Genomic DNA, 13,320 nt, shown 5'->3' with positions numbered 1-13,320 from the left:
GCCGCTTCGTCCGACCCTGTGGCCGCGGTCCCGGTCGACAGGGCTCCCGGCGTAGAACAGCACTGCAAATGCAGCAGCCCACTCCGGTCAACAACAATGGAGGCGGTAAACTAAGGCCCGACGACGGCAACTTACTTTCCCCAACCACTCGTACACTTCGGCCACGATAGGGCCCCCACTGACTGCCGCTATCCACCGGGCCGCTCCGGCCTTGTCCGTTTACACAGGGACGATGTGACAACTTTTAACAGCACCAAGGGAGGACGTTTATTATTCCCTCCCGTGTATTATTTAGTTTTATCATTTATCGCGATTTTCCTTCTTTTTTTTTTTAAACTAGTAAAGTGTGGTATTTTAATCTTTTAAAATCTTTTATCATGCAAGGAAATCTCCATGCTACCAACCGAGACCAATTTTATTGGGATTTTGGAGAGGGAATGATATTCAGCGGAAAGACAATACACAATTACAATCGAGCCATCCACGGCCGCTGCACCAACCGCCCCTGGGCCTCTGTGGAACAAAGCCCCGTGCTCTGTTTTGAAACTTATCGCCCGGACGCTGCACCAGCCGCTCCGACCGCTCCTGGGCCTCTGTGGAACAAAGCCCCGCATTCTGTTTTTAAACTTACTGCCTGGACGCTGCACCAGCTGCTCCAGGGCAATCGGAGGAAAGGACCCAACCTCAAACATTACATGTCCAATCCCTCCACAGATGCTGCCTGCCCTGCTGATATCTTCCAGCACTTTGTAATTTGTTCCGGGGTTCAGCATCTACAGTTCCTTTTTACACTTGCTGCACTCCCCCCTTAATTAAGGTAAAGGGGGAGTATGAGTGCCAGGGCAGTTTATTGTTCTGGATGTCAGATGTGGGAAGTCATGGAGTCTGATAGCCTTCCAGACGTCCACATCTGCACCAGGTGTGTCGAGATGGGGCTACTAAGTGACCGTATTAGAAACCTGGAGCAGCAGCTCAATAACCTCTGTCTGCTCAGGGAAATTGAGGCGGTCATAGAGAGGAGTTATAGAGGTGGTGACTCCAAGACCACAGGAGGCAGACAAGTGGGTCACGGTTAGGAGGACAAGAGGCAGAGGCAGGGACTAGAGAGTACCCCGGTGGCTGTATACCTTGGGAATAAGTACTCCTGGGGGTAGCGACAGCGGCCGGGCCTCCGGCACAGAGACCGGGCCTGTTGCTCAGAAGGGTAGGGAAAAGAAGAGGAGGGCAATATTAATAGAGGACTCGATAGTTAGGGGGCCAGATAGGCGATTCTGTGGACGCAGTCAGGAGACCCAGATGGTAGTTTGCCTCCCTGGTGCCAGGGTCTGGGATGTGTCTGAACGTGTCCAAGATATCCTGAAATGGGAGGAAGAGGAGCCAGAGGTCATGGGACATATAGGTACAAATGACATAGGTAGAAAAAGAGAAGAGGTCCTGAAAGCAGAATTTAGGGAGTTAGGAAGAGAGTTAAGGAGAAGGACCGCAAAAGTGACAATCTCAGGATTACTGCCTGTGCCACGCAACAGTGAGAGTAGGAATGGAGTGAGGTGGAGGATAAATGCGTGGCTGAGGGACTGGTGCAGAGGGCAGGGATTCAAGTTTCTGGATCATTGGGACCTCTTTTGGGAAAGGTGTGACCTGTACAAAAAGGACGGGTTGCACTTGAACCCGAGGGGAACCAATATCCTGGCGGGGAGATTTGCAAAGGTTACTGAGGAGACTTTAAACTAGAACATTTGGGGGGGAGGGACTCAAATAGAGAAAGCTAGTAGACAGTGTGTGAGGCAGGAGGCAGAGAAGGGAAGCATTCAGACCCAACATGTAGGGGTGAAAGAAGAAAAAGATAATAAACAGAGAATAAGAGGTGGTGGGTTTCTTAAATGTGTATATTTAAATACTAGGAGCATTGTAAGAAAGGTGGATGAACTTAGAGCCTGGATTGACACCTGGAATTATGATGTTGTGGCGGTTAGTGAAACATGGTTACAGGTTGGCTGTGATTGGAAACTAAATATTCCAGGATTTCGTTGCTTCAGGTGTGATAGAATTGGAGGGGCAAGAGGTGGAGGTGTTGCATTGCTTGTCAGCGAAGATATTACAGCAGTGCTTTGGCAGAATAGATTAGAGGGCTCGTCTAGGGAGGCTATTTGGGTGGAACTGAGAAATGGGAAAGGAGTAGCAACACTTATTGGGGTGTATTATAGACCGCCTAATGGGGAGGGAGAATTGGAAGAGCAAATATGTAAGGAGATAGCAGATATTAGTAGTAAGCACAAGGTAGTGATTGTGGGAGATTTCAATTTTCCAAATAGACTGGGAAACACATTCTGTAAAAGGGCTGGATCGTTTGGAGTTTGTAAAATGTGTGCAGGATAGTTTTTTGCAGAAATACATAGAGGTACCTACTAGAGAAGGGGCAGTACTGGACCTCCTGTTAGGAAATGAGACAGGGCAGGTGACGGAGGTATGTGTTGGTCACTGATCACTTCGGGTCCAGTGATCATAATCAAATTAGTTTCAACACAATTATGGAGGAGGTCAGAAATGGACCAAGGGTTGACATTTTTGATTGGAGAATGGCTAACTTTGAGGAGATGCGAAAGAATTTAAAAGGAGTGAATTGGGACATTTTAGGGATGTTTATGGGAAGAATGTAGTAGAGAAATGGAGGACATTTAAAGGTGAAATTTTAAGAATACAGAATCTTTATGTCCCTGTTCGGTTGAATGGAAAGAATAATATTTGGAATAAGCCATGGTTTTCAAGGGAAATTGGACACTTGGTTCGGAAAAAGAGAGAGATCTACAATAAATATAGGCAGCATGGAGTAAATGAAGTGATTGAGGAGTATAAAGAATGTAAAAAAAATCTTAAGAAAGAAATTAGAACAGCTAAAAGATATGAGGTTGCTTTGGCAAGTAAAGTGAAAATAAATCCACAGGGTTTCTACAACTATATTAATAGCAAAAGGATAACGAGGGATAAAATTGATCCATTAGAGTCAGAGAGGACAGCTATGTGCAGAGCCAAAAGAGATGGGGGAGATAATGAACAATTTATTTTCTTCGGTATTCACCAAGGAGAAGGATATTGAATTATGTGAGGTAAAGGAAACATGTAGGGTAGCTATGGAAACTATGAGGATCAAAGAAGAAGAAGTACTGACACTTCTGAAAAATATAAAAGTGGATAAGTCTCCAGGTCCTGTCAGGATACTCCCTCGGTCATTGAGGGAAGTTAGTGTAGAAATAGCAGGGGCTATGACAGAAATATTTCAAATGTCATTAGAAACGGGAATGGTGCCGGAGGATTGGCGTACTGCGCATGTTGTTCCATTGTTTAAAAAGGGTTCTAAGAATAAACCTAGCAATTATAGACCTGTTAGTTTGACGTCATTGGTGGGCAAATTAATGGAAAGGATACTTAGAGGTAATATATATAATGATCTGGATAAACAGAGTCTGATTAGGAACAGTCAACATGGATTTGACTAATCTTCTCGAATTTTATGAAGAGGTTACTAGGGAAATTGATGAGGGTAAAGCGGTGGATGTTGTTTATATGGACTTCAGTAAGGCCTTTGACAAGGTTTCACATGGAAGGTTGGTTAATAAGGTTCAATTGTTAGGTATTAATAGGGGAGTAGCAAGATGGAGTCAACAGTGGCTGAATGGGAGATACCAGAATGGTGGATAACTGTTTGTCAGGTTGGAGGCCGGTGACTAGTGGGGTGCCTCAACGATCTGTGTTGGGTCCACTGTTGTTTGTCATATACATCAATGATCTGGATGATGGTGTGGTAAATTGGATTAGTAAGTATGCAGATGATACTAAGATAGGTGGTGTTGTGGATAATGAAGCTGATTTTCAAAGGCTACAGAGAGATTTAGGCCATTTGGAAGAGTGAGCTGAAAGATGACAGATGGAGTTTAATGCTGATGTGTGAGGTGCTACATCTTGGTGGGACAAATCAAAATAGGACATACATGGTAAACGGTAGCGAATGCAGTAGAACAGAGGGATCTAAGAATAACTGTGCATAGTTCCCTGAAGGTGGAATCCCATGCAGATAGGGTGGTAAAGAAAGCTTTTGGTGTGCTGGCCTTTATAAATCAGAGCATTGAGTATAGAAGTTGGGATGTAATGTTACAATTGTACAAGGCATTGGTGAGGCCAATTCTGGAATATGGTGTACAACTCTGGTCGCCAAATTATAGGAAAGATGTCAACAAAATAAAGAGTACAAAAGAGATTTACTAGAATGTTGCCTGGGTTTCTGCACCTAAGTTACAGAGCAAGGTTGAACAAGGTAGGTTATTCTTTGGAGCGTAGAAGGGGACTTGATGAGAGGTCTTTAAAATGATGTGAGGGATAGACAGAATTGACGTGGACAAGCTTTTTCCATTGAGAGTAGGGAAGATTCAAACATGAGGACATGATTTGAGAATTAAGGGACAAAAGTTTAGGGGTAACATGAGGGGGAACCTCTTTACTCAGAGAGTGGTAGCTGTGTGGAATGAGCTTCCAGTGGAAGTGGTGGAGGCAGGTTCGATTTTATAATTAAAAAATAAATTGAATAGGTATATGGATGGGAAAGGAATGGAGGGTTATGGTCTGAGTGCAGGTAGATGGGACTAGGTGAGAGTAAGTAACATTGCCAAAATCAGACCCTCTCTCACACCCCCCGCTGCTGAAAGACTCATCCATGCCTTCATCTCCCCCCGACAGGACTACTGTAACTCTCTTCTCTTTGGCATTAATTCCAGCAACATCAACCGACTCCAACTGGTCCAGAATGCAGCCGCCCGACTCATTACCCACACCAACTCCTGGCACCACATCACCCCAGTCCTCAAAGAACTTCACTGGCTTCCCATTTCCCACCGGATCATCTACAAAATCCTGGTTCTCACCTACAAAGCCCTCAACCACTTGTCCCCCCCTTATCTCAGTGACCTCCTCTCCCCCTACCAACCCTCACGGTCCCTCAGATCCATCCCTCCCACAATTGATCCGAACTTCTGAGTCCCTCACCATCTTCCAGTCCCGCCTCGAGACCCATCTCTTCACCTCTGCATACCCTTAGTCCCATGTCCCCCTCCCCTTTGCATCTCTGTCTTACTGCTCTATTTTGTTTTGTTCTTGACTCACCATGTAAAGTGACTTTGAGTCCTTGAAAAGCGCAATACAAATAAAATGTATTATTATTATTATTAAGTGTTCGGCACGGACTAGAAGGGCCGAGATGGCCTGTTTCCGTGCTGTAATTGTTATATGGTTATATGGAGTCTGAATAAGGGTCCCCATCCAAAATGTCCCTTATCCATATTCTCCAGAGATGCTGCTGACCCGCTGAGTCACTCCAGCATTTTGTCTCTTTTTTTGTAAACCAGCATCTGCAGTTCTTCGTTTATACAATGAAACCCTTGTGGCTACATGTCACAAAATAAAAGAGGTTTTGATTACATTTAATGGAATATGCAGTTGTGATTTTGAATCTTAACATATTATGGGACAGTTACAATAGTCTCACATGCAATGTCTGGCAAACCATTCCTCATTGAAATTTATTCAGCCATAGTGATACAGTGTGGAAACAGGCCCTTCGGCCCAACTTGCCCACACCGGCCAACATGACCCAGCGACACTAGGCCCACCACCAGACCTAAGAACAGTTTTTATCATCATGCCATCAGGCTTCTGAACTCATAAACACATCATATATGTTGATTATTTTATATATTATTGTCTTTTACCTACCAATGTCACTTTTATCTTATCTTTTTTTTAAACCTTAATTTTATCCTTGTAATATCATTGCTGGGGTGACCCGTTGTCTTGTCAAACACATTTCATTGTACCATTGACCCTGTGTTAACCTACATATGACAAATAAACCTGAACTGAACTGAGCCTGTGCTTGGTCCATATCCCTCCAAATTTGTTCTATCCAGTCCTTTATTTACTTTACCTACAGAACTTGCCTGCAGCAATTTTTCACTTTTTTTTAACGTTATGTATGAACTCAAATCAGTATATCTAGAATGCACCTTGCATTTGAAGAGCATCAGGTTAATGGCTCTTTCTCACGGTGCGACCTGACGCAAGACTTAACATGAGTTTAACATCGTGGGAACCTCCTGCGATAACAGTACGGCATTCGTGGACCACCGAGGACCAGAGTGTTGGAAGCAGGATGCCAGAGGCCACTCAGCCACTCAAAACCCCCACCCCACCACCCACACACACTTACTGGGCGCAGGTGGGCATTGGGGAGTCTGAAGACGTCTGCCATGGTGCAAGCCATCTGGAACTTGGTCATCTGCTCATTGCCAGACCAGTGGAAAACCCCACTGACCGAAGAGTCCAGTAGGGCGGTATTCCGCATCAGCAGAGGGACCCCACAGTAAAGCAAAGCAAGATTCCAGCAGTGATAGTTTACAGTCAACTGTTCTCCCTCTACCCCCCCCCCCCCCCATCTCTCCCCCTCTCACTTCCCCACTGTGTTGGGTGGGGGGGGGGGCAGGCTAGAGTGGCTGAGTGGCCCTGGCATCCTGCTTCCCCCCCTGGAACTGAAAAAGGATTTGCACATAGAACTCAAGACACATAAAAACATAAATTACATAAAACCCCCAAAAAATTTTCAAAGGCGTACATCTGCTTCTCGATGGCCTCCCAGCCGGTGTGTGGGTCGCAGGAGTTCCCACGGTACCCGCAAGAGTCATTACGGATATCGCACGGATATCGCACTGGCATCTGCGTTCATACAATGTTGCAACGCTGCTCAAGTCACTCTTGGAGAAATTCAAAAATGTTTGAATTTTCTCCCGACCTTAACAAGTTACACGACTACCTGCCGTTAGTGCCACGGAGGTCCTCGGTGGTCCACGAATGCCGTACTGTTATCGCAGTAGGTTCCCACGATGTTAAACTCTTGTTAAGTCTTGCGTCAGGTCGCACCGTGACATGTACCTTCATTTTCATGAAATTTTAACCAAAATTTTACACACAATTTTAATTTCCTTCAAGATTCCAGGGCATAATACTAGCATTAGGGTAGATATTGTTTTAGAAAAGTAGAAAAGGGGTCTAGTAGACAGACAACCTTACTTTTTAAAAAAGGTGACAAATTCAGAAACAGAAGTCTGTGAATAGAACCATAGATATCCACGGTACAGATCTGACCCATGCTGTTTGCGCTGGTCAAATAGGCCCTTTGGGTTCATGCCATGTCCCCGCTGAACAAATGATGCCCCAGGTGCTTTGAAAAATGATTGGTTACGCCTCCACCAGACGGCAAGTTCTAAACCTCACTCATAAAAAACAAAATCTCTCCCTCAATTTCCCCCACTAATCCTTCTATCATTCATTATGCTCCTTGGCTATTGACCGCAGCTAAGGGAAAGAAATGCTTCAGCTCTCTCGCTTCCCAAACATTATGCGTGCCAATTAAATTACCCATCAATCTATTTTATATGAAAATCTCAAGATTGACCAGTCTTTCTTCACAACCAGGGCCCTGCCCAAATCTTCTTTAAACCCTCCGGAACTACCACAACATTCCTGTGGTGAGCTGCCAAAACTATACGCCAGGGAAGTACAGGTGCACAACCTTTTATCCGACGATCCAAATAACGAAAACCTCCGAATAGCGACATTTTTTCGGTCCTTGAAGAAAGGTCCTTGAAAACGTTCACCGAGGGCGACCCGCAGAGGTGACAGCGGAACCTCCGGTCGGTCCTCGAAGAAAGGGGAACTAAATCCCCATTCATAAAAGAGGTGAGGGTATATTGCGCAGGAGGGTTAATAATTGACAATATGCTGCTACCTGCCCGCTGAGTTAAAAAGTTCCCACGGTAGACACGATACACAGTGTATCGTGAGTCTTGCGTGGGAACTTTTTAACTCAGCGTGCAGGCAGCAGCAAATTGTCGCTCCCTTCAGTTTCACCCCACCTACACCCCTCTGCTTCCCGGCCATGTTTGTGACCCCTTCCCTCCCCAGCTCCCCGCTCATTGCACCGGCGCGGGGGCTTTGCACTGTCTTCACGTCGGCGATTCTAGCAGCGCAGTGCAGTCACCGGAGACGTCAGGACCAACGGAACACCGACCCCCAGGCCCACTGCAAGCACGGAGATCCCAGAGACCCACAGCCAGCAGCAGCCCAGCCCCGTTCCAACTCCAGAGGAAAACTGCAAACTGGCCGGAGACGTCAGGACCACCAGAAGCCGCTCCCCGGTGGGCCGCTACGGCGACAAGTGGCAGTTCGCCCACAGCCCGAGCTGCGCCCTCTCATCGGGACACCGACCCCCAGGCCCACTGCAAGCACGGAGATCCCAGATCAGCAACTCCAGGCAGCCCCGTTCCAACTTCAGAGGAACACGCAGTGTATGGGCAGAAGCTGATAGTGTGGAAGGTACTTCTTGTTCTTGGGGTCGCGCAGCTCGGGCTGTGGGCGAACTGCCACTTGTCGCCGTAGCGGCCCATCGGGGAGCGGATTCCTCTGGAGTTGGAGGGGGAGTGGGATATTGTGCTGTTTGATCGCCCCCTACTATCCCAGGGACAGGGAGACAGGACGTTCACCGAGGGCGGCCCGCAGAGGTGACAGCGGAACCTCCGGTCGGTCCTCGAAGAAAGGGGAACTAAATCCCCATTCATAAAAGAGAAGGTGAGAGTATATTGCGCGGGAGGGTTAATAATTGACAATCTGCTGCTACCTGCCCGCTGAGTTAAAAAGTTCCCACGGTAGACACGATACACAGTGTATCGTGAGTCTTGCGTGGGAACTTTTAAACTCAGCGTGCAGGCAGCAGCAGATTGTCGCTCCCTTCAATTTCACCCCACCTACACCCCTCTGCTTCCCGGCCATGTGTGTGACCCCTTCCCTCCCCTCTCCAGCTCACCGCTCATTGCACCGGCGTGGGGGCTTTGTACTGTCTTCACGACGGCGATGGCTGCAGGTCAGTGCAGTCACCGGAGACGTCAGGACCAATTGGACGTCGACCACCAGGCCCACCGCAAGCACAGAGATCCCAGAGACCCACAGCCAGCAGCAGCCCAGCCCAGCCCCGCTCCAACTTCTTCTGCCAGGATCAAGGCGCAAACTCGCGACCTTGCGGATATGAGCCGAGCACTCTACCACTGAGCCAGCCATTAACATCTACGCAAAAAAATTTCCATTGCGAAGACCGACAAATTCTGAATTACGAAAGGTGTCTGGTCCCAAGTCTTTCGGATAAAAGGTTGTGCACCTGTACTGAAGTTAAAATCTGTGCGAAGAATAATACTAAAATTTTCACTCAAAATAATTGAAAAAAATCTGAAAAACAATTTCGAAAAAGACCACATGATCAACTTTATTCGATCTTTTTGAAGCACAGCAGTAGAAAGAAAAATAGAGGAAAGGAAGACTTCAAAATAAGTTAGTGGTGTAAAGATCAGAGCATGCTAGACGGGGGCCATGCAGTTGAATGAGGCAAATTGGCTCCAAAATAAAAACTGAAGCAGAAATTAAGTTGGTATACATAATGCAAAAGATGGAAATGGTATTCCACAGAATCAGTGCTTGGATCACCATCACTCGCAATATGCATTAATTATCGAGACCCGAAACGTCACCTATTCCTTCACTCCATAGATGCTGCCTCACCCACTGAGTTTCTCCAGCATTTTTGTCCACCTCCGATTTTTCCAACATCTGCAGTTCTTTCTTAAACAATTAAATCTGATTTGTTACACTAAATTAAAATGTGAAATTAAGTTTGTGTTCAGTATGGATTAATTACAAAAAATGCAAACTTACCCGGTTAAGATATTGTATAGTGACGCTTGTAGACCAGTGTCATTCAGCTTCTGTATTGCTGGGGCATCTAAGCAAGAGAATGAAAAAGGTAGAAAATTAAATATTAACTATCCTACTGTGATGGAAGAGATCATTGTGATTTCATGCAGTTCAATAACCATGCTGGTTTGACATCAAATTAAAGTCTGAATCAATTACACCTTACAATATCATACTAAACAACTCAGGCTTAGTGAGTTTATAAAGTTTACAAAAATGATTTGTTTTATAATCCCATCCTTCCCCTCCACCATAATTTAACATTAAAAACATTAATTGACAGAGGGATGAATTGTGTTTTACGTCACACAGCTTCAAGAATGTAGGTGACCCCCCCATCCTCCTGTGCTCCGTGAATAATGTTCCAGTCTGCTCAACCTCTCCCAATAGCTCAGGCCCCGGAGTCCTGGCAACATCCTTGTAAATCTTCTCGGCAGTCTTTCCAGTTTAACAATATCCTAGAATCTTAGATAAGCCTCTTCATTGTCCACTGTACCACAAACCTCATCTGCAAACTTACTAACCATGCCACCTACGTCTACATCAAAATAGTTCCCCTTACATTTGACCGATCGTTATACACCACCTAATGAATCTCCATCTGCAAATTCTCCACCCAAATTTTCAACTGATCTATATCTTGCTGAACCGATAGCAGGCTGACCAAAACTGAACATAATACTTCACATGCATCTCCACCAGCATCTTGTATAATTCCTTTCATTTTGTTTAATGTGCCGAGGTACAGTGAAAAGCATTTGTTGCGTGCTAACCAGTCAGCAGAAAGACGATACATGATTACAATCGATCCATTTATGATGAAACCCCATTAACTATTCCTCAGCCCACTTGCCCAACTGATCAAGATCCTGCTGTCATTTTTGACAAACATCCTGGCTATCGACAGTACCATCCACTTTGGTTTCATCTGTAAATTTACTAACCATGCCTTGTCCATTTTGTCCACATTGTTGATACATAATACTAACAGCAATGGACTCAGCACCGATCACCGAGGCACACTACTACGAGGCATACTCCAGTCTGAAAAACAACCGTCCACCATCACCAGAGCTGCCAAGTTTTGACAGAGCATTTCAGGGCTTTAAACTGACAGCGCTCTTGTCAGTTTACATAAAATATGTAAAATACGTACTACTTGGCAGCTCTGCATCATCATCTGCTTTCATCTGTATCCTGTTGGTTCCCATGCAATCTAACCTTCCAAGGCAGATTACCATGCAGAGCCTTAACATTAGGAATTCACAGGTCCCTTTCAGAATGCAGGTAATGAAGGTGGGGTGCCGCAACTGCTGGGACCGCAGCTATTTACAATCTATCTATCTATCTTCTATCTATCTATCTATTTATTAATATATAAAACTCAAATCCATCCGTCCGCCTGCAGTACGGATCCCTTCCTGCCTTTTGATTCGTTGACGGCTGCTCCTTCCTATCAGCTTCCAACACACTTCGAAACAAAGTTGCAAGACAGGAACACTGAACTTTTCACTGCTGCAGCAGGCAGGGGAGGTGCAATTGAGGGAGGCAGGGGAGTGCTGGAAACTTACATTTGGCAACGGCTTCAGTTCCATTGGAGGAGACGGGTGCATGGTGGAATATTGGGTTGGGGGATTCACACCATTGGGGGAGCAGACCCAACGGGTCTGCACTTGGTCTAGTTAATATATAAAACTTAAATCCATCCGTCCGCCTGCAGTAGGGATCCCTTCCTGCCTTTTGATTCGTTGACGGCTGCTCCTTCCTATCACCTTCCAACACACTTCGAAACAAAGTTGCAAGACAGGAACACTGAACTTTTCACTGCTGCAGCAGGCAGGGGAGGTGCAATTGAGGGAGGCAGGGGAGTGCTGGAAACTTACATTTGGCAACGGCTTCAGTTCCATTGGAGGAGACGGGTGCATGGTGGAATATTGGGTTGGGGGATCACACCATTGGGAGAGCAGACCCAACGGGTCTGCACTTGGTCTAGTATATCTATAAAACTCTGGGGCCATCCGACCGACTGCCGTCCGGCGCCCTTCCTGCCTTTCAATTCGTGCCCGATACTCGCAGATGTCCAATCGGAATGGCCGATGCTCGCAGATGTCCAATCGGAATGGATCCATTTGCATGTACGGCCGCCGGCTGCATTTCTTCCTTTGATTCATTGCCACGCCCAATCCAGACGCTCAATCTCCGAGATCTTTTCCATTTCGGTAGAGATTTCGCTTTTCTTTCTAAGTATCCGCTCCTCATTACATTTCGTCGTGTTGAAGTACACGTTTTTAATCAAATCCTTCTCCCCCCCCACCCCCAAGTATTTCAAAAATAAACTGGCTTCTCCATTTACATGTCAGCTTCCAACACACTTCAAAACAAAGTTGCAAGACAGGAACACCCTGAACTTTTCACTGTTGCAGCAGGCAGGGGAGGTGCCATTGGATTTTTTTTTTAATCCACTGCTGAGGGAGGCAGGGCAGTGCTGGAATCTTACTTTTGAGAACGGCTTCAGTTCCATTGGAGGGAGACGGGTGCATGGTGGAATATTGGGTTGGGGGATCACACCATTGGGGGAGCAGACCCAACGGGTCTGCACTTGGTCTAGTACTATTACTAAAACTCTCATCTTGACCACTTCTGGTCTGCGTTGTAAATAAATTTGTGCAAAAACGCTACCCTACATCGCTAGGATTTTTCGCCAACTTAGTTCTCCTCTGCTCCGAGCGCCCCAAATTTTATTTCGATCGGGAAAATATTAGAAAAGTTATGAAGGTTTAAAAAATCATGAGACGAGCAGATTCGTCCCCTCGCCTGTCAGTCACCATGAAGGTAACGTCCCTTCCGGCACCCGCTGACGGCGGGGTGAATAAAGCTAAAGCAGACTGCGAGCAGGGGCTGTGTTCTGCGAGAGGTGTCTGTGCTCTGTGTTCTGCGAGCGGGGGCCTACACCACCCCCTCCCACATACACCCCTCCCACATACCCCCCACACCATCCCACTACAACCCCCCCACACACCCCCTCTCCCCCACCCCCTCTCACCTAATCTCCTCACTACCACAGACCCCCCACCACACACTCCCCTCCCCACTACCACACACACACCCACCCCCTACCCCACCACCCCCCTACCCTCACCATCCCCCTTACCCTCACCACCCACCCTACCCCGCCTCTTCCCCAACATCCCCCCCACCCTCACACACCCCCTTCTCCCCCCACACACACACCCTCTCCCCCACACACACCCCCTCTCCCCCACACACCCCCCCCCCCCCCGACATGCCCCACCTGAAGCCGTCCCCGTCCCCCGGCTACAGAATGCTCCCGCCATTGCATTGGGGGAACAGGTGAGTGGTGGAATATTGCGTTGGGGAACCAGGTCTCCCGTGTGACTGGGACCCAACAGGTCCCACTCAGTCTAGTATATATTAATGATTTAGATGAAGAAATTAAAAGTAACATTAGCAAATTTACAG

General features: G+C 46.7%; 1 protein-coding gene across 2 annotated transcripts in view; it reads right to left on the bottom strand.

Moving 5' to 3' along the window:
* Positions 1 to 13,320, bottom strand: part of abcc1 (ATP-binding cassette, sub-family C (CFTR/MRP), member 1) — a 169,919-nt gene that overhangs the window by 37,609 nt on the left and 118,990 nt on the right. For both annotated transcript variants that reach the window (XM_055651875.1, XM_055651876.1), the window contains one exon: positions 9,802 to 9,868. In XM_055651875.1, coding sequence (XP_055507850.1) covers positions 9,802 to 9,868 — 67 coding nt within the window. The remainder of the gene's footprint in view (positions 1 to 9,801; positions 9,869 to 13,320) is intronic.

This window comes from Leucoraja erinacea, chromosome 20 (assembly GCF_028641065.1).
Source record: "Leucoraja erinacea ecotype New England chromosome 20, Leri_hhj_1, whole genome shotgun sequence".
Classification (NCBI taxonomy): domain Eukaryota; kingdom Metazoa; phylum Chordata; class Chondrichthyes; order Rajiformes; family Rajidae; genus Leucoraja; species Leucoraja erinaceus.
The sequence above is the reverse complement of the archived record's forward strand: the minus strand, read 5'-3'. Positions and strand labels throughout refer to the sequence as shown.